Source organism: Bubalus kerabau, chromosome 21 (assembly GCF_029407905.1).
Source record: "Bubalus kerabau isolate K-KA32 ecotype Philippines breed swamp buffalo chromosome 21, PCC_UOA_SB_1v2, whole genome shotgun sequence".
Classification (NCBI taxonomy): Eukaryota; Metazoa; Chordata; class Mammalia; order Artiodactyla; family Bovidae; genus Bubalus; species Bubalus kerabau.
In genome coordinates, this window is record NC_073644.1 from 24,219,096 (window position 1) to 24,238,483 (window position 19,388).

The 19,388-nt window shown below is 39.7% G+C and overlaps 1 protein-coding gene across 6 annotated transcripts in view; it reads left to right on the forward strand.

The window, feature by feature from the left end:
- RPRD1A (regulation of nuclear pre-mRNA domain containing 1A) overlaps positions 1 to 19,388 on the forward strand; it is a 70,272-nt gene that overhangs the window by 49,590 nt on the left and 1,294 nt on the right. For 2 of the 6 annotated variants that reach the window (XM_055559584.1, XM_055559589.1), the window contains one exon: positions 14,594 to 16,045. In XM_055559584.1, the coding sequence (XP_055415559.1) occupies positions 14,594 to 14,743 (150 nt within the window). In that variant the 3' untranslated portion in view covers positions 14,744 to 16,045. Of the gene's footprint in view, positions 1 to 2,372; positions 3,425 to 14,593; positions 16,046 to 17,304; positions 18,078 to 19,388 lie in introns of those variants that run through there. The other 4 variants (XR_008706816.1, XR_008706815.1, XM_055559585.1 and 1 more) reach the window with 4 other exon arrangements.

Here is a 19,388-nt window from a genome sequence, read left to right on the forward strand (position 1 = left end):
TTGATAGCATTGCACATACCGTTTTGTTGAAGTAAAATATGAACTTCTTAGGTAGTTAAATCAAAATTTTAAAGAGAGTCTTATGTCATTGATACTAATATCTCACAGAAAGAATTCTGTCTGGCATAGCTTCCTAAAGCAAAATTTCTTTGTAAAACATGTCAAATTTGGTCATGCTTAGATCAGGTTATGAAGAAAGGCACTGCTTCAAAGCAAAGCCAATTTCATTCTTGGAAGCTTTCTAATACCAGTGATAGTATTCCATCATAAAGTAGTATTCTTGGGTTTTTTTTAGGATTAATACTTAGTGCATTTTAAAATTGAGATAATTTTACATACAATGAAATATGCATATTAACTAGGCAGATCATTATCAGTAAATTTGATAAATTTTGATAACTTATTAGATGCTGAATACATTATGCTACAGTAATGTGTTCTGTGTTCTAAATCCTAATGAGATTTTAGTAACTTTTTAACTTTTGGGACCATAGATAAATGTGTTCAGTTTTCTTTGATTAAAGAAAAAGTGTGTTTGGGACATCCCTGGTTCCCATCTGGGGTTAAAACTGTGCTTTCACTGCAGGGGGAGCTGTTCTGGGAACTAAGACCTCATGCTGTGTGTCAGAGCCAAAAAAAAAAAAAAGTTCATGAAACATCAGATTATAGAATATGAGAGCATTGTCATTTTTAAAGTTTCTGAGTGGCCAAAAGTTTTGAAAAATGCACATTGCCCAGATTTGCTTACAACTTCAGTTGAATTAAAGCTGCCTCTAATACACATCTGTGGCTCACAGTTTAATAACCATTGGTCCATAACCAGTGCAAATTGAATGGGGAATATGTGAATCTTGCATTGGTTTCATTATCACTTAAAAATTTCCACTGTCAGTTCCTACATTTAGATTTCTCTAAGCTAACTGCATCAGTAGGACTTGGCATCAGTATGGCTTGGCATCATTTCTTGAGAAAACAGGGGTCATGTAGCTGTTAGTGTGGTGATAAAGCTGTAGTAACATAAACAGTGTTAAGCTACACTAAGTGTTCAGAATATGAAAAATAAGTTCTATTTCATTGGGTGCTTGTTAAAGCATGTTTGTTAATGCATGCTTGTTAAACCATGCTTGTTAATGCAGCTGGATTCTGCATTAGCAAAGGGAATTACCACAGTGTATTCAGAGGCAGGGGTCAGGATGGCAAAGGAAATAAAGATAAAGTACATTGGACAGTTGAACAAATGGGGATATCAGAGATCAGACTTAAGGACAGGCATAATTTATGTGCTACTTGTCTTCAGATGCTTTGAAAGCTATTGGGAGAGAAGAATTTGGTTTATGTAAGAAGGCCGAATTAGGACCAGTGGATATCTTCCAAATGACAAAACCATTCTTCCAATTAGACCTGGCCTAATGTGAAAGGACTATGAAAGTAATGTGTTTCAAAAAACCTCAGCTATCTACATCTACAGCAGACCTCAAATATAGCCCCAATCCTGGCCACACCAATGTAAAACCTCAAGATAAAGATCTGTTTACCTCAGTCTTTTATTGTCTGGTAATCATGTTCAGCTTTTGAAAAATTACAAAACATGCCAACAGGCAAGGAACAGCCTGAAGAGACAAAACAAGAAGTCAGAAGTAGATTCTTGTATGACACAAATTTTAGAATCACCAGCTCAGGAATGTAATTGATTAATATGTTAACAACTCTAATGAAGAGTAGACACCATGCAAGAACAGATGTAAGTAGAGGTGAAAATGCTTAAAGAATCAAAAACAAATTTTAAATGCTAGGAATAAACACTGACACGAGTGCTTCTGATGATCACCTCAGTAGACTGGACACTGCTGAGGGAAAAATATATATGGGCTTGATAATCCATCAGTAGAGATTTTCCCAACTTAGATGCAAAAAGAAAATAGAACAACAGCAACAACCTTTTCTCCAAAAACCAAACCTAGAACATTCAAGAATTGTGGGCAGTTTGGAAAAGTGTAACATAACATTTGCTTGGGATATCAGAAGGAGAACAAATGAAGCAGAAGAAATTCCAAAATTAATGACAGCACATCAAACTGACTGATCCAGGAAATGGAGAGGACAAATACTTGACAGGATATAAAAATGTGGTTTGCACTTAGGCATGTTGGGGCTTCCCAGGTGGTTCAGACACTAAAGAATCTACCTGTAATTTGAGAGACCCCAGTTTGATCCCTGGGTCAGGAAGATCCCCTGGAAAAGGAAATGGCTACCCACTCCAGTGTTCTGACCTGGAAAATTTCATGCACTATATATAGTCCATGGGGTTGCAAAGAGTTGGACATGACTGAGCAACTAACACTTTCAGTTTTCATGTCATATTCAAATTGCAGAAAATGAAATGCAAAGAGAAAACCTTGGGAAGAGTTGAAAAAGAAAAATTCTTATCTGTAGGAAAAGAATTACAGCAGAACCACGCCAAGAAGAGTGGAATGAAAAGTGTTGGGAGAAATTCCATCCTAAAATTCTGTATCCAGTGAAACTGTTCTTTAAAAGTGAAAGAGAATGCAATGTTTGCTGTTGCTGAAGGTGGTCAAGAAGAGATTGAATGACAAGAACAAGAGAGGTGTTGGCTCTAATGTTTGCCTGTGTTATGTATGTTAGTGTTTTTGAGGACTGTTACAAACCGGAATCTCTTCTGAAGCTTCATTCTGGACATGAGCACATTGGAGACGGGAGCAGGGATGTCACAAAGAAGCTATATGTGCTCTTGAACAGCCCAGGATCCCAGGTTTATGGCCTGCCTGTTAAAAGCCTTGTGTAGCAATATTCTGCAGGACACCCAATTTCAGTTCGGTTCAGTCACTCAGTTGTATCTGACTCTTGCGACCCCATGGACTACAGCATGCCAGGCTTCCCTGTCCATCACCGACTCCCAGACCTTACTCAAACTCAGGTCCATTGAATCGGTGCTGCCATCCAACCATCTCATCCTCTGTCATCCCCTTCTCCTCCCACCTTTAATCTTTCCAAGGATCAGGGTCTTTTCTAAGGAGTCAGTTCTTCACATCAGGTGGCCAAAGTACTGGAGTTTCAGCTTCAACATCAGTCCTTCCAATGAACACCCAGGACTGATCTCCTTTAGGATGGACTGGTTGGATCTCCTTGCAGTCCAAGGGACTCTAAAGAGTCTTCTCCAACACCACAGTTCAAAAGCATCAATTCTTCGGCACTCAGCTTTCTTTGTAATTCAACACTCACATCCATACATGACATACTGGAAAACCTGCTGGACACCGAATTTGGGAAATACCAAATTAGCTGACCTCCATGACCCTGAGATAGTGTGATTCTTTAGTAACTGGATAACATTTTCTTAGGGAGTAAGACTAAAAGGCACACAGGAGATGAAAATAGGCCAAAAGGTAAATGAAAATTTCAAGAAAGTGTGATTAGGTCTTACTTCTTAGGGTAAATATAAGATGAGTAGAAAATGTGTTACATCTCACTTTCTTAAATTCCTTCTTTCCATTTAATTTTGAAGTTACAGAGAAGTGGCCTGTAGGCTCCTGGCTTATGCTCCCCTTCCAATGTCAAAAGTGATAATTGGCAATAGGTTCAACTTCTCTGAAATGCTGGTCATCATTGCTGATTGGACTGGCCCTCTACCTTTTCTTGTTTCTTTTCTCTTGTGTGTTGCTGCTATTACTATCATTGGTCCCCTTCCCCTCCCCCCCCCCCTTTTTTAATCTTTAAGCCCATATGCTGTTACTCATGAGAAAATGACATCTCTCCACTACTGGAAATTCCAGAGATGTTTTAATGAAGGGATAGACTACCTACTATAAGTCACAATTTGTTTCCTTAATGTGTTGGGTTTTGAGTTTTAGGGACCTGTTAGTCCTGTGATTGTGGTAATCCTATATTCGATGTAAGGTAGATTTCGGTTGGATAACGCTTCTTCAGAATACCCATCCAAGTAACAATTCTAGATATGAGAGGTAAGATAGAATAATGGTTAAGTATGAAGACTCTGAAGCCAGATTGTCAGTTTGCAGCCTTTGTTGACTTTAGAGGAAGTTTCTTAACAAGAAGTTAATTGTGCTTTGGACTTCCCTGGTGGCTCAGTGGTAGAGAATCTGCCTGCCAAGCAGGAGATGCAGGTTTGATCCTTGGGTCGGGAAGATTGCCCTGGAGAAGGAGATACACTCCAGTATTCTTGCCTGGGAAATCCCATGGACAGAGGAGCCTAGCGGGCTGCAGTCCATGAGGTCATAAAGAATTGGACATGACTGAGCGGCTAAACAGCAGCAGCAGCAGTTGTGCTTTAGTTTTATTATCTGTGAAACTGAGAGGCACTCAGTCCTGTCCAATTCTTTGCAACCCCATGGACTATACTGTCCATGGAATTCTCCAGGCCAAAATACTGGAGTGGGTAGCCATTCCCGTTTCCAGGGGATCTTCCCAACCCAGAGAGTGAACCCAGGTCTCTGACATTGCAGGCAGATTCCTTACCAGCTGAACCACCAGGGAAGCATTGTAATGCAAGGATAATAATAGTCTCTTCCTATGAAGATTAAATGGGCCACTTAGAACAGTGTTTGACATTTAGTAAGCACATCAAAATTTTAATTATGATCATACTTGATGAATCTAGAAATGTATAAAGCTTATTTGTAACAGTATCTACCCTCATTATAATTTAGCATTACTGACTTTTTAAAAACCCAGCTGATAGCCAGGTAGGCATTGGGTTCCCTGCAGAAATCTTAGTCCCTGAGTAAATACTGAATCTTTTTTCTACTTGTTAATCCAGAAGGCTAATGAGCCTTTGTGCTAGTAGAATCATAACTTATTAACAGGTGGGAATTACCTTTTTCAAGGATATTTTAAGGTAAAATCTGCTTTTAGAATACTTAAGAAAATGATAGTGAGCCCTCAAAGGAGCTGAATGATGTATGACAGTGTTAGACAACATTCATTTATGCTAAAGTATTTCCCACTAAAAGGTAGAACTTTTCTGCAGATGGTCAAGGAAAAATGGGCCCATCAGAGACAAATAGGATACTGTGAAAAGAAAATAGAAAGGATTTGATATTTTTAAAATATTTTAATTATTATAATTTTGAAAAATTTCAGGACTGTATACCAAACTAAATTTGGGTATTTGTTTTCTAGATGACAGGTTAGGGCAAACTGCTGAGATCTTTACCTGCTTTATACTGTGTTCCCTGGAGACGACACAGACTTGACTAATTTTCCTGACACCATGAAATTTCTTGGCCTTGTTTTGAAAAAAAAGTGGTATTAAAAAAATCTTGATTGATATTAAATACTTTGGTTAACTTTTCCTGTCTAACCTAGCAAAGAGTCCCAACACCAGGGAAAGCAAAATGAAGTAAAGTATGGTGGATTCTCAAAAGTGAGAGTTGGAGCTTCTATTAATAAATAGTTATTTGAAGAAAGTCATATAAGAAAGACTTGATAACATCTAGAGAGAGGCAAAAGACATAATAAAATACATATCAAAGAACAAAGCCATTTAAAGTTCTACAGAAGAACAATAAAAGGAACCAGGATTGTGAGCATTATCATCAACCTAAGGGGTTCTTATAATATGTTCTGAAGATTATGTCTTGATACTGTTTGGAATGAAGATAACTAGCTCTACTTTTAACATTAATTCATTGTAACCCAAGATTCTCAAGTATGTTACTATCAAATTTCGACTAAGGATACATACAGTCATAAAGGGAGAAATTAAATTGCTTAGGTGTTTGCATAGGTACCCCTAAGAATACTATAGAAATAAGATGTCGTGTGGAAATATTACTGACTCCATCCTTAAGTAACTTAAGAAGTAACTGTGTGGGGAAAGTCTTTAATAACCCCAGCATGCTAGGATGTCCATGTTTTCTTGACTAAAATAATATCCTAGTATGTATGTCTTTTAAAACTGGTTGTTATCTGGCCCAGTCGTATTTTATACTTGAAGGGGATGCTGAAGATTGATTCCACAGATGAAAGAATGATTTGTCAAAACCTTGTGTTCAGGGTATTCTGGAACCTGGATTACACTCAGACTCGATTCCTGGAGAAGCTACACAGCTTGCTCACTAGAATCAGGACTGGGCTTCCTAACTTGATGTTTTCCTTTTCTGCTTCAGCAACTGTCCCTCAGGAAGTAGGTAGGAAGGAAGGGCTGGAGCATGGTAGGCATGATGCTTGAAATTGTTGACCACAGCCTTTACTGGCCACTAACGATCCTCACCTGTATACAATTGAAATTCTCTCTCTGTTTTTTTTTAAGTCATAGTCATGTATGAAAGAAGAGAGCAGACTTCTTAGTGGCATCTGCAAGAAAAAGTTAGCCCTTATATATACATTTAAATTCAGAAATAGTGAAGACATTTATTTTAAGAACTGGAATGTTAGAACAACTGTATCTGGGTCAGCCCTAAAGTGACTAAGAACTCCACATTTCAGGACATTTTATTCTCTTGGCTGTTTTTGGTGCACGATGGTTCTGATGCCATCTCAGAATGATAACCACGGTCATATGGCACTTCATAGTTTGAAAACTCCCAAAATTAACTTATTTAGGCCTCACAGCTTTCACTTCACTTCACTTCACTCACGACTTCACTTTCACTTTTCACCTTCATGCGCTGGAGAAGGAAATGGCAACCCACTCCAGTGTTCTTGCCTGGAGAATCCCAGGGACGGGGGAGCCTGGTGGTCTTCCGTCTATCTGGTCGCACAGAGTCGGACACGACTGAAGCGAATTAGCAGTAGCAGCAGGCCTCACAGCCCGATAAAATAGATATATATTGTATAAAGGAAGCAAGTGAGGCTTAGATAATCTTAGGGCATGTTGCCTAAGATTATAGGTAATAAATGGAGGGAGCAGTTCAATCACTGAGTTGTGTCTGACCCAGCAACCCCATGGACTGCAGCATGCCAGGCTTCCCTGTCCATCACCAGCTCCCGGAGCTTGCTCAAATTCACGTCCACTGAATCGGTGATGCCATCCAATCATCTCGTCCTCTGTCGTCCCATTCTCCTGCCTTCAGATTTTCCCAGCATCAGGGTCTTTTCCACTGAGTCGTTCTTTACATCAGGTGGCCAGAGTATTGGAGATTCAGCTTCAGCATCAGTCTTTTCAATGAATATTCAGAACTAATTTCCTTTACGATCGGCTGGTTGGATTTCCTTGTGGTCCAGGGGACTCTCAAGTGTCTTCTCCAACATCACAGTTCAAAAGCATGAATTCTTTGGCACTCAACTTTTTTATGGCCCAACTTGCATTCATACATGACTGCTGGAAAGACCATATCTTTGACCTAACAGACCTTTGTTGGCAAAGTAACGTCTCTGCTTTGTAATATGCTGTCTAGGTTGGTCATAGCTTTTCTTTCAAGGAGCAAGCGTCTTTTAATTTCATGGCTGCAGTCACCATCCTCAGTGATTTTGGAGCCCAAGAAAATAAACTATTTCCATTGTTTCCCCATTTTTTTGCCATGAAGTGATGGGACCAGATGCCATGATCTTAGTTTTTTGAATGTTGAGTTTTAAGCCAGCTTTTTCACTCTACTCTTTCACTTCATCAAGAGGCTCTTCAGTTCCTCTTTGCTTTCTGCAATAAGGCTGGTATCATCTGCATTTCTGAGGTTATTGATATTTTTCCCAGCAGTTGTGATTCCAGCTTGTGCTTCATCCACCGTGGCATTTCGCATGTTGTACTCTGCATATAAGTTAAATAAGCAAGGTGACAATATACAGCCTTGATGTACTCCTTTCCCAATTTGGAACCAGTGCATCGTTCCATGTCCGATTCTAACTGTTGCTTCTTGACCTGCAAACTGGTTTCTCAGGAGGCAGGTGAGGTGGTCAGGTATTCCCGTGTCTAAGAATTTTCCACAGTTTGTTGTGATCCACACAAAGGCTTAAGCATGGTCAGTGAAACAGAAGTAGATGTTTTTCTGGAATTCTCTTGCTTTTTCTATGATCCAATGGATGTTGGCAATTCGATCTCTGGTTCCTCTGCCTTTTCTATATCCAGCATGAACATCTAGAAGTTCTTGGTTCATGTACTGTTGACGCCTGGCTTGGAGAATTTTGAGCATTACTTTGCTAGCGTGTGAGATGAGTGCAGTTGTGCGGTAGTTTGAACATTCTTTGGCATTGCCTTTCTTTGAGATTGGAATGAAAACTGACCTTTCCCAGTCCTGTGGCCACTGCTGAGTTTTCCAAATTTACTGGCATATTGAGTGCAGCATTTTCACAGCAGTACTTGTATCAGATCTTTTGACTTAATTTCCAGGAGAATCCACTGGGGATCTACCTGTTCATACCCTGTGCTCTGCTGGACACTATAAGGAATACAGATAGACACAAAGTGTGTTTTCCCCAGTTATGGATATAAAAACCGGAGAACAGAATAGTAGTATTTAAGTTCAGAACTAACTTGAATGGTAGCAGGTGTGAAACCACAATAGGAAAAGCTTCTGTGGCAAAGATTGATCTTAAAATAGGTCGTGTGAAATGAGAAAATTTGAACACAACATAAGATACTCAATATTAGCTGTAAAGAAAAGCATTTCTAGTGGTTCAGATTTCAACCTAGCTCTACCCCACTTTCACTGCACACAAGATAGATTGCACCTCCTGATTGATACTGAAATATACATGAGTGTTGCCGTTTGAGTGTGGTGTTTGTGGAGATCTGGCAAGTAAATTAAGAATAAAAATATAGGCCTTGTTGAATGAGTGGGGAATAACAAGGGAGAAGTAAAATAACTCATGTAAACAGTTGGCAGGAAATGAGGTAAAACATTGGTTCAGGAAATGGCAGCTGATTTTTTAGCAGAAACTGCAGGCCAGAAGGGAGTGAAATGGAAAAGCCTACAACCAAGAATACTTTACCCACAAGACTCTCCTTCAGATTTGATGGATAATCAAAAGTTTTTATAGAGAAGTAACAGAAGAATTCAGCACCACCAAACCAGCTTTACAAAAAACATATAAGGAACTTCTCTAGCTGAAAAAGAAAAGGCCACAACTAGAAACAAGCTAAGAGATGAAAAAGCTCACAGGTAAAAGAAAACATTAAGGAAATCACCTACACACAAAGCTAGAAAGATTAAAAGACAAAAGTAGTAAAATCACACCTGTGTCCACAGTAAGCAGTTAAAGGATACACAGAGCAGTTAGATGTAAAACATGTTATCAAAATGTAACCGAGAGAGAAGGAGAGTATAAATGGCAGGGTATTTAAAATGTGTTTGAAATTGAAAGATGAGTGACTTACAACACATGTGTTTATATAGACTACTATACCAAAACCTCAGGGTAATCGCAAACCCCAAAATGTATAATAGATATAAACAAGAAGTAATCCAAAAAAGTACTGAAGACAGTCAACAAATCACAGAAGAGAACAAAAGGAAAAAGAGACCAAAGGGGGAAAGGCTGGAAGGGACAGACTGGAATTTGAGATTAACAGATAAAGACTACTGTATCTAAAGTAGATGACAAGGACATACTGGATAGCAGAGGGAACTATATTCAATATCTTAACCTGTAATGGGAAGGGATCTGAAAAAGAACATAATATAAATACATTCTTTTATGTATGTTCTATATAACGTAATCATTTTTGTTGTACACCAGAGGGTTTACAACAGCTATAAATCAACTATACTTCAATTAAAAAATAAAAATTTTAAAAAGACAAAATACAACACTGTACTTTTTTTTTTTTAATTTTATTTTTAAACCTCAAACACTGTGTTAGTTTTGCCAAACATCAAAACGAATCTGCCACAGGTATACATGTGCTCCCCATCCTGAACCCTCCTCCCTCCTCCCTCCCCACACCATCCCTCTGGGTCATCCCAGTGCACCAGCCCCAAGCATCCAGTATCGTGCATTGAACCTGGACTGGCAACTCGTTTCATACATGATATTACACATGTTTCAATCCCATTCTCCCAAATCTTCCCACCCTCTCCCTCTCCCACAGAGTCCATAAGACTGTTCTATACATCAGTGTCTCTTTTGCTGTCTTGTACACAGGGTTATTGTTACCATCTTTCTAAATTCCATATATATGCGTTAGTATTCTGTATTGGTGTTTTTCTGGCTTACTTCACTCTGTATAATAGGCTCCAGTTTCCTCCACCTCATTAGAACTGATTTAAATGTGTTCTTTTTAATGGCTGAGTAGTACTCCATTGTGTATATGTACCACAGCTTTCTTACCCATTCATCTGCTGATGGACATCTAGGTTGCTTCCATGTCCTGGCTATTATAAACAGTGCTGCGATGAACATTGGGGTACACGTGTCTCTTTCCCTTCTGGTTTCCTCAGTGTGTATGCCCAGCAGTGGGATTGCTGTACTTTTGCAGTGAAGGGAGTATATATCAGTTCAGTATTTATTACTAAGGGAAAGGGCATGATTTTTTAATGCTTTGGCTTTTCAGCATTTTTTTCTTTTTTTTTTAACTTTAGAATTCAGATCCTCTTTGTTGCTGGAACAGAGCTAAATTCTTTTAGGAAAAAGAAGTTCTTTAGGTTAAAATACAAAATATTTTGAAAGCCGTTTTTGCGAAATGCAGGTTTAGTTAGAAAAGAATGAGAAAATAAAAGGGACTTACCTGTAGTGGCCTTTTTTATATACTAAGGATAAAAAGATGTTTCTTTGCCCCCAACTTCAGCTTCATTGAGGTGAAACTGTCACATAAAACTGTGTATATTTACAGAGTATGGTGTAAGTATTCTTTGTGAAATGATTACTAAGAATCAGGTTAATATATTCCTCACTACACATCATTACTTTTTCTCTCCTTTTTGGTGATGAGAACATAGGTCTGCTCTCGGCAGATATCAGGTGTACTCAGTATTATTGACTATAATCAGGATCTCTACATTAGATCTCCAGAGCATATTCATTTTATAACTGAAGGCTTCTACCCATTGACCAGCATCTTCCCATCTCCCCCCGCCTAGCACCCCAGTCCCTGGTCAGCATCACTCTTACTCTGTTTTTGTGAGTTCATTTTTTTTTTTTTTTCTTAAGGGTCCCCATGTAAGTGAGATTATATAGTATTTGTCTGGCTAATTGTTTTACTCAATGGTAAAGAATCCACCTGCAATGCCGAAGACTTGGGTTCAATCCCTGCGTTGGGAAGATCCCCTGGAGAAGGAAATGACAACCCACTCCAGTATTCTTGCCTGGAGAATCCCATGGACCGAGGAGTCTGGCAGACTGCAGTTCATGGGGTCAGAAGTGTCGAACACAACTTAGTGACCATAAACAACAACAGTGTCCTCTAGGTTTGTCCAGGTTGTTGCAAATGACAGAATTTCCTTCATTCTCGTGGCTGAGTGCTCCATTATACATATGCACCACATCTTTATCCATTCATCTGTTGGCAGAGGCTTAGGTTGTTTCCATGTCTTGGCTATTGTGAACAATGCTGCGATGAAGATGGGAGTGCAGGAATCTCTTCCAGATACTGATTTTGTTTTGAGGTCAGTTAGATATTTGTTCTGACCCAGGAGGGCGCTGTTTTATTGCCTGTTTATTTCCTCCTGTAAAGTCTTTGAGTTGGGACTGTGGAACTGTGGGTGGAGACAATGGCAGGCTTTTCTCTAAATGCTCCCCCTGCTGTAGGTCCTGAGCTCTAGGTGAAGGGGAGGGGTGCAGCATCCTGTGTTCCTCTCAGCTGCTTGTGACTGCCACCTCCTGAATGGCACGGGGATGGGAGGTTGGGTTGGGTAGGGGCGGTGGGCAGGGGTTATTGGTGCCTCAGTATTCTCAGCCTCCATGTCTGAGGTAGAGCCTCAGTTTCAGAACAACACGCACCTCTTACTATAAGCATCGTTGCCATAGGAAACCATCCTGTGGAATCCAGTGAGGCAATTTAAGACCTTTAGAACTGTGCCCTGGATCATAGAGTTGGGTAGTTAATCAGGTTTCGTCGGTTTTTTCTTCAAGCTACCATCAGATGGTTAACCACAACTTCTTAAATCTTTTGTCTTTCAGATGAAAGTCTGATTCTGACAGTAGAAGAAAATTTTTGGTTACTACTTTTGTTCCTAATTGAGGAAAGCCTGATTTTTACTGTTTGTGAAGGATAATCAGTCTTCTCACAGGATTACTGAGAGGATGAAATGAGTTCTTTCTTTAATGCCTGGTGTATCAGTGGACATCCAGTAAAGGGCAGCTCTTGTTTATGTGTACCAGTTTTTTGTATGCAGTGTCACCAGTTGGTAGAGGGCTTTTAATTGCCATGAAAGTAAAAGTGAAGTCGCCCAGTTGTGTCTGACTCTTTACGACCCCATAGACTGTAGCCTACCAGGCTCCTCCGTCCATGGGATTTTCCAGGCAAGAGTACTGGAGTGGGTTGCCTGAATCAAAGGATTAAGATAAATCTTAATAACTGAAGAACAGCCTGTGTGGTTGCTAGAAACTTGAAATTAGGATGGGCAGTAATGATCACTAAAGGCACATGAGACTTCTCAGGACATCTAGCCTCAAGAGGAGCAGAGTAATTACTTATGTGCATGTTTGAACAGCATCTGAATCTATCGTGCTAGCCTTGGAGTACTTTAGGTGTTATTTATTAAAGAATGATTTAGTACAAACGGACATATGGGGGCTTCCCCAGTAGCTCAGTGGTAAAGAATCTTCCTGCTATGCAGGAGACGTAGGAGCCGTGGGTTCTATCCCTGGGTGAGGATGATCTGGAGGAGGGCATGGCAACCCAGTCCAGTATTCTTGCTGGGAAATCCCATGGACAGAAGCCTGCCATGGGGTCGCAAAGAATCAGAGACAACTGAGGCCACTGAGCATGCACACAGATGGGACAGGTGGAGGTATGTGTTTGCCCCTGCCCCCACCAGAGTATTCTGAGGACGTGTGCGAAGTGCGGAAATGTGTATGGACTGAAAAGTGTGTATCTAGAATGAGCACCTTGCTGCTTTTCTGTGCCATTCAGAGCTGCTGTACTGAAACCTACCTGCTGTGCCAGTGTCACTGGCAAAGGGGAAAAAGGAACAGGAAAGTCTTAACCTTGAGGTTTTAGATATTAAATTCCCTTACTCAACCTTGACCCTCATGATGGATTAAAAGTGCAAGGACAGGCAGACACGGCAAGAATCGACACCTCTCTTTTGTGTCCAAAGCTGTCCTACAGCATGCCCAGCATTCACCCTCGTTGGCTTTGTCTGCCAGGGTGCTCACTTCCCCAGTGTGCTTCAGAAACCCTGTTTCCCCATTGCCTTAGAGTGGTTGGGATATAGTAATTCTGACAGACTCCTTTCCCCAGGCATATTAATGGTGGTTCTTTAAAAGAGGGGACTTAGTAATACAGAGAAGCTTCCCTGATTTCATTTTTAGACAAAACCTGTAGAGAAGTGGCTCGTGTATTAGCATCCTTTGGGGGAGCTTTTACAAAATTCAAGAGCTCTGGACCTGCTTCCAGAGGTTCTCATTTAATTGATGGTTGATGAAGCTGGTGTTCTTTTGAGAATTCTGTTTCTCCAAAAATTTCCTAGGAGATTTAGTCAGAGTTGAGAAACAAAAAGGGGCTCCTTGTGGATAGGCCTCCTACCCCAGATGAAAGCTTCTCACTCACCTGCTCTGTCTTGGTGAGCTAACCCTTGGTCAGAGGGAGGAAAAGTTTCTAGTCTTTATAGAGGAAATAATAGTCAACTTTTTGATTTCCCCTCTTCACACTCTGCCTCTACTAGGTGATGGAGTAAAGAAGGTTCCTCTCTCCGGGTTGAAGTCTGAAAGCTTCAGTTATTAATAAAAGATATTTCCACTACAGAGAATGGCCTGTTCCCCCTAAGCCAAACATGATCTTTATTGGTTTCTAGTCTGACGCCTTAGGCTGCTGTTTGCAGGGTTTCCTAAGTTTTTTTCCTTTTGTGCCATTGAGATCCTTTGGTGAGCCTATGAAGCCTTGGACCCCTTCTCAAGTTAAATACTTTAAATGTAGAAAATAAAATGCATAACATTACAATAGAAAAAAGTTATATTGAAATAGTTATTGAAGTAATAAAACTTGAACAGTAATACATGCTTCTTTACTGATAAATTAAGTAACACTAGCAGTTGGTCTAATCATTTCAAAGTAGTGATAAATGTGAAAAACTATGATGTAATAATGAAGCATCTGGTTTCTATTCAAGATAAACTCAAAGATACTGATAATACTCCTGTGGTTTTTTGCCAACATTTATAGTCAAAAACACTGCTAAATTTTATTTTAAGCTTGTGGAAATAAATATATACTTTTTCTTATCCTTGCCCCGGTATACCTGAGAATCCTATATGCTTCAGTTAAATATTGATACATTAATATGTTAGTCTTCTTTTTACAGGTGTGAAGCAGCAACTTAAGACTGTAGTTTTTCCTAAGAATGAGTTTCCCTACTTGAGTATTTCCCAAATCCCTCTCTTGGTCCTAAGGCTTACATAATCTTGTTTTTCAGCATAAACTGAGTGCTTTATCAGATTTTCTGCAGAGCATTAGCTGGATAAGCTAGATAGCTCCTTTCTGAACTCCCACAGTGCTAATGAGAGTGGTTTGATGTTACAGGAATACAAGCGCAAGTTAGCCAGAGTTTCCCTGGTACGCAAAGAACTCAGGTCCCGGATCCAGAGCCTGCCGGACTTATCTCGATTGCCCAATGTCACTGGCAGCCACATGCACCTGCCCTTTGCGGGGGACATCTACAGTGAAGATTGATGACCAGTCTCTTTCCAGGGCCCAGGACTTTGCAAGAGATGGAGACAGGTTAGGTGGATAGTGCTGTAGTGTTATTTTTGTATATTGTTGAGAGAGTGACATTAACAAAAAGAAATGACAGGTAATTTATAAAATTGTTTAAAATGTTGGTTTGTTTACTATTTTATTGGTAAGTTAACATGACTTAGGTTAAACAAAGTGAATCTCTATGTGTATTAAGCTCACAAGTAGTGATTATTTTCAAAAGATCTTTTTGTAAATTTTTTTGATCCAGGGCCTTGTGAGAAATTTCCATGTTTCTATTTCTTCATGTATTTTCAAATGTTTTTCTTTATTTTCTTCAGTATCTAATCAGTGTATAGTATGTGATTCCTAAAGGGTAAGAACTAATCAGGTTGGTTGAGACTTTATTATGGTATAGTTAGGACTTGATTGTAGAAGGGACTAGGTGTTCCAACTTGATTTTCACCCTTCTCCTCAACCAAAACATCAGTTCTGTGCCTCTCAACACCTTAGATTCCTTATTCCCCAGAGGTCGGTCATTTAATACTAAAAATGGATGTTGTTTTGAGGGTCAGATCAGAACCTAGAGAACTTTCCCACAACAGGTGTTTCATCCCAACAGCCACAGTGTAGGATAAAAGGAGTGTTATATAGGGACCCCTTGATTAAAAGCTGTTTAGAGTTATTTAGGTAGATAGCTATGAAAATGCTTTTGGAAATGTTTTTAAAAAAATTGACATTGTACCAAGAGAACAACTCTGATTCTGGAATCTCTGTTTGTCAAATCAAGCTCCTTTTGACATAATTGATCCCTTTAACATAAAAAGCCATCTGTGGGATTAAAAGAAGAGTAAAATAATGGTACCTTAATATTCTCTTAGCCATTTAACTTTAAAAAACAGTAGTATTTTTAGCTCTAATATCTCATGAACTAAATATTCATTAATGTTCAGTAAAGTTGCCTGGAACATTTTTAATGTTTCCTTAAGGTTTTTGAATTACGTATAAATGGGAATTAAGCAGTCCTACACTACAGGGTAGATATGGTAAATATTATATTTGTATATTTAGAATTACCAAAACAAATGTACTTTTACCTTTTATTTCTAACCCTGTGTTAGAGCAATTGCATGCTCTCCTGCTTTCTCTTTAAATCACACTGTTAAGCTGTGGATTTTGTACTCAGTGATTACTTAGGATAAACATTTTTTTTCATTCATTACATATTAGACATTTTTCTTTTTGTTGTAAGAAGATTCATTTTAGTCAATAAAACAGCTTTTTAAATCCCACAGGTCAGTTATGTCTCACTAGTCTGAATGGCTTCACTCTTTCTCAGTATTAGAAATTATAGTTAAAGTGAATTTACTATATGTGAAGGAGAAAGCCAGTGTTTCATTTTAGCAGCCAGTAGTTTTCAGAACGGTGCTTTGAACGGTTTGGCCTCTCCAAAACAGACACACTTAGTAGTAGTTCCCACCCATACATGGCTTATATTCCAAAGGTTTTTAGTCAACTTTTGGGACTCGGGGCACATTTTTCCACAGGAACAGTAGTAATTAGGTTCCCTGTGAACACTCCCACAGAGAGCTCACCCAGGAACCTAATCCACTCAACCATGAATGTACTGAACTTGTAATGTGGTTGACAAATTACGAGTAGTAGACCCTGACCAGCATTTGTAACATCACTCTGCACTAAGGAAATGGTGTGTAGCAGCCAGACTTAGACATTGGGGTGTCTCTCTGTCTTGTGTACCTCTGTCCCTAGGTGTAGGATGTGTAAGGAAAAGACTCAGCGTGGGGGTGGAGGGTGTAACAAATGCACGATTATTGAAACCTGGTTATACCTATTACAAAAGCATGCCACTTTGTTAAAGTGAAAGCAAAAACTTGTATATTAACTTATTTTTTAGCATCTTGACCTTATTTATGATCTACTAAAGTGGTGACTTATTCAAAATACATTTTTGTTTTCCATTTAATACTAATTTATAAACTATGTACTCCTGGGAAGATTTGAAACCTACTAGAAGTTTGTTGAAATATTTTCACCATTTAAGAAAGACTTCTGACTTAGATACTGATTTTAATGCCAGTATCCGCTCTAAATATTTATTATAAAAATGCATTATTTTTTTTAAAGAGCTTGATGCAATTTGTGGTAAGTGATTGTACTCAACCTGAATCCTACCCCCAGTTTCCCCCTTTGACCAAGTCTTCATAAGCCTTCAGTTGTTGGTTAATTCACTGACCATGAACAGAAATGATATGGTCTGGTTTAGAAGTCTTGATAGTTAGTGTGGTAAGCCTTAGCAGTAAATAGCCTTCCTTTCTAAAAGGGGGACTAAAATTTCTCAAGAAACTTTAGCTGGGTTAGCTGGGGGTACTCTAATACCAAATTCTAAATCATGAACATGTTCTTCACTGTGTACGTGAGGCAAATCATGCGTTTTGAGTGCAGCTTGGCCTGGCCCCTCGAGAGAAAAGCATGTCACCGTACTTGCAGTAGGCATATTTGGTTTGAATGGATACCATCACTCTTTTCTCCACAAACAGTGCAGAGAGCTGTCTGGAGTGGCAATTTGAACAGATTCCCTGGTGTTCCCTCTGCTCCTTCTATCAATACAGTAAGTAAAAGAACCACATGGGGGAGCCTGGGAGTCTGGGAAAATCAGCTGTGCTCAATAGCCAACCTCCCCTTCTAGGAAAACCAGTCCAGGTGCAGCTACTTTGGTACCTCATCTCACATGCACTCTGAATCAGGGTTTTTCTATAAGAACTCTTTCAGGATCAGCAAAAGCTGAGATGACCTGGTCATCTTGATTTTCAAAATTAAAACCAGGTTGTTGGTTGTCATTGTAGATGAGCAACTCATCTATTATTATTGAACTGTTCTGAGAAATCTTCAGAAAGAAAGCGCTCAAAAGTACAAATTAATTAAGAAAGTTAGACTGTCCTTTCTGAATTTTCCATTCAAAAAATTTATATGAAATAACTTAAAGCTACTAAACTGCTTTGTATTCTATTAAGAAGTAGCTTCTAAGCAGCAGTCTTAATAGTTGTTGCACTATATCACAGCTTTTTAAAGTGTAAACTCAGTTCTTCTCTGTATAGAAAGGGAGCATTGTGTTACTTACTGAATTTATTTATACAGAGCATTTGTTGCTATCTGTAATTCCAGCCATCCACACATGAGTCTGTTCTGAGGTGGCAATAGCACATGGGAAGATGAAGTCTCCCTATTTCTTTACCCCCTTTTCTTTGGTTGTATCTGATGACAATATAAGATGTTCTTAATAAAGTTTTACGTTCTTTTTGAGATGTGCAGATCATTTTTGTGTATATGCTCAGGTGGATATGGGGTGAGGAGGGGAGATGAGGATGGACCAGGAGGGAAGGAAAGTGCTGGAAGTATTCAGCAGTGGTATGGTGGAGAAGACTCTTGAGAGTCCCTTGAACTGCAAGGAGATCCAACCAGTCCATTCTGAAGGAGATCAGTCCTGGGATTTCTTTGGAAGGAATGATGCTAAAGCTGAAACTCCAGTACTTTGGCCACCTCATGCGAAGAGTTGCCTCATTGGAAAAGACTCTGATACTGGGAGGGATTGGGGGCAGGAGGAGAAGGGGGACGACAGAGGATGAGATGGCTGGGTGGCATCACTGACTCGATGGACGTGAGTCTGAGTGAGCTCCGGGAGTTGGTGATGGACAGGGAGGCGTGGCGTGCTGTGATTCATGGGGTTGCAAAGAGTCGGACACGACTGTGCAACTGATCTGATCTGATCTGATCTGACAGTGGAGAAACTGCCAAAGGAAATTCCAGTTGCTTGGTCAGTGAGAACCAAACTTAAGCGAACATCAGTAGCACCTGGAGGGCTTATTAAACTACAGATTGCGGGGCTCCACCCTCAGAGGTACTGGGGTAAGGCCTGATTACATTCCTAACAATTTGATGCTGATGCCACTGAGTTTGACAACCGTTGCTCTAAACCAGCTTCAAGTCTGTGACTTGCTTGATGACTTAAAATTGCAGGTAACTCCATGCAATTCCAAGTAATAATAAGACTATGGGTTTTACAGTTCATTATGTAACAAGTTCTTTGGGCAGAGAATGAAACTGCATCTTCTTTTATGACCTGCTGCACAGTCTTAAGTGCATTTGAATCAGCAGATTCACTTATAGTACCTTGAACTCCCTGGAGTACAGGTCCTCTCGCCACATTTAAAACAGAACTGGAAAATACTAGGAATCTTAAGGAATCTCTAGGGCACTGTTTGCTAAACTTTCATAAGTCTCTCTTGGGACATTTGCAGGAAGGGCACATACCTCCTGGATCAGAATTCTCTGTGATTTTACCATCTAGAAAGTTTGAGAGAGCTAGTCCTTAGACCAGTGCCCCTGGCTCCCCGCTCCTGGATGGCCTCTGGTCACTTTTATCTGAATTCGGGGGCTTCCCGTTGCCATTCCACTATTTCCCCCTGCGGCAGTAGGTTTTATATAGGGGAACTTCTATCCAGAGATTCTGTTTGGAAGATTTAGGATAGACCTGGAAGTGGGCATTTTAAATGAGCTACCTGATGATTCTGATGCAGGTAATTCTTGACTGCACTTTGGGAAACAGTGCCCTACTGAGCAAATT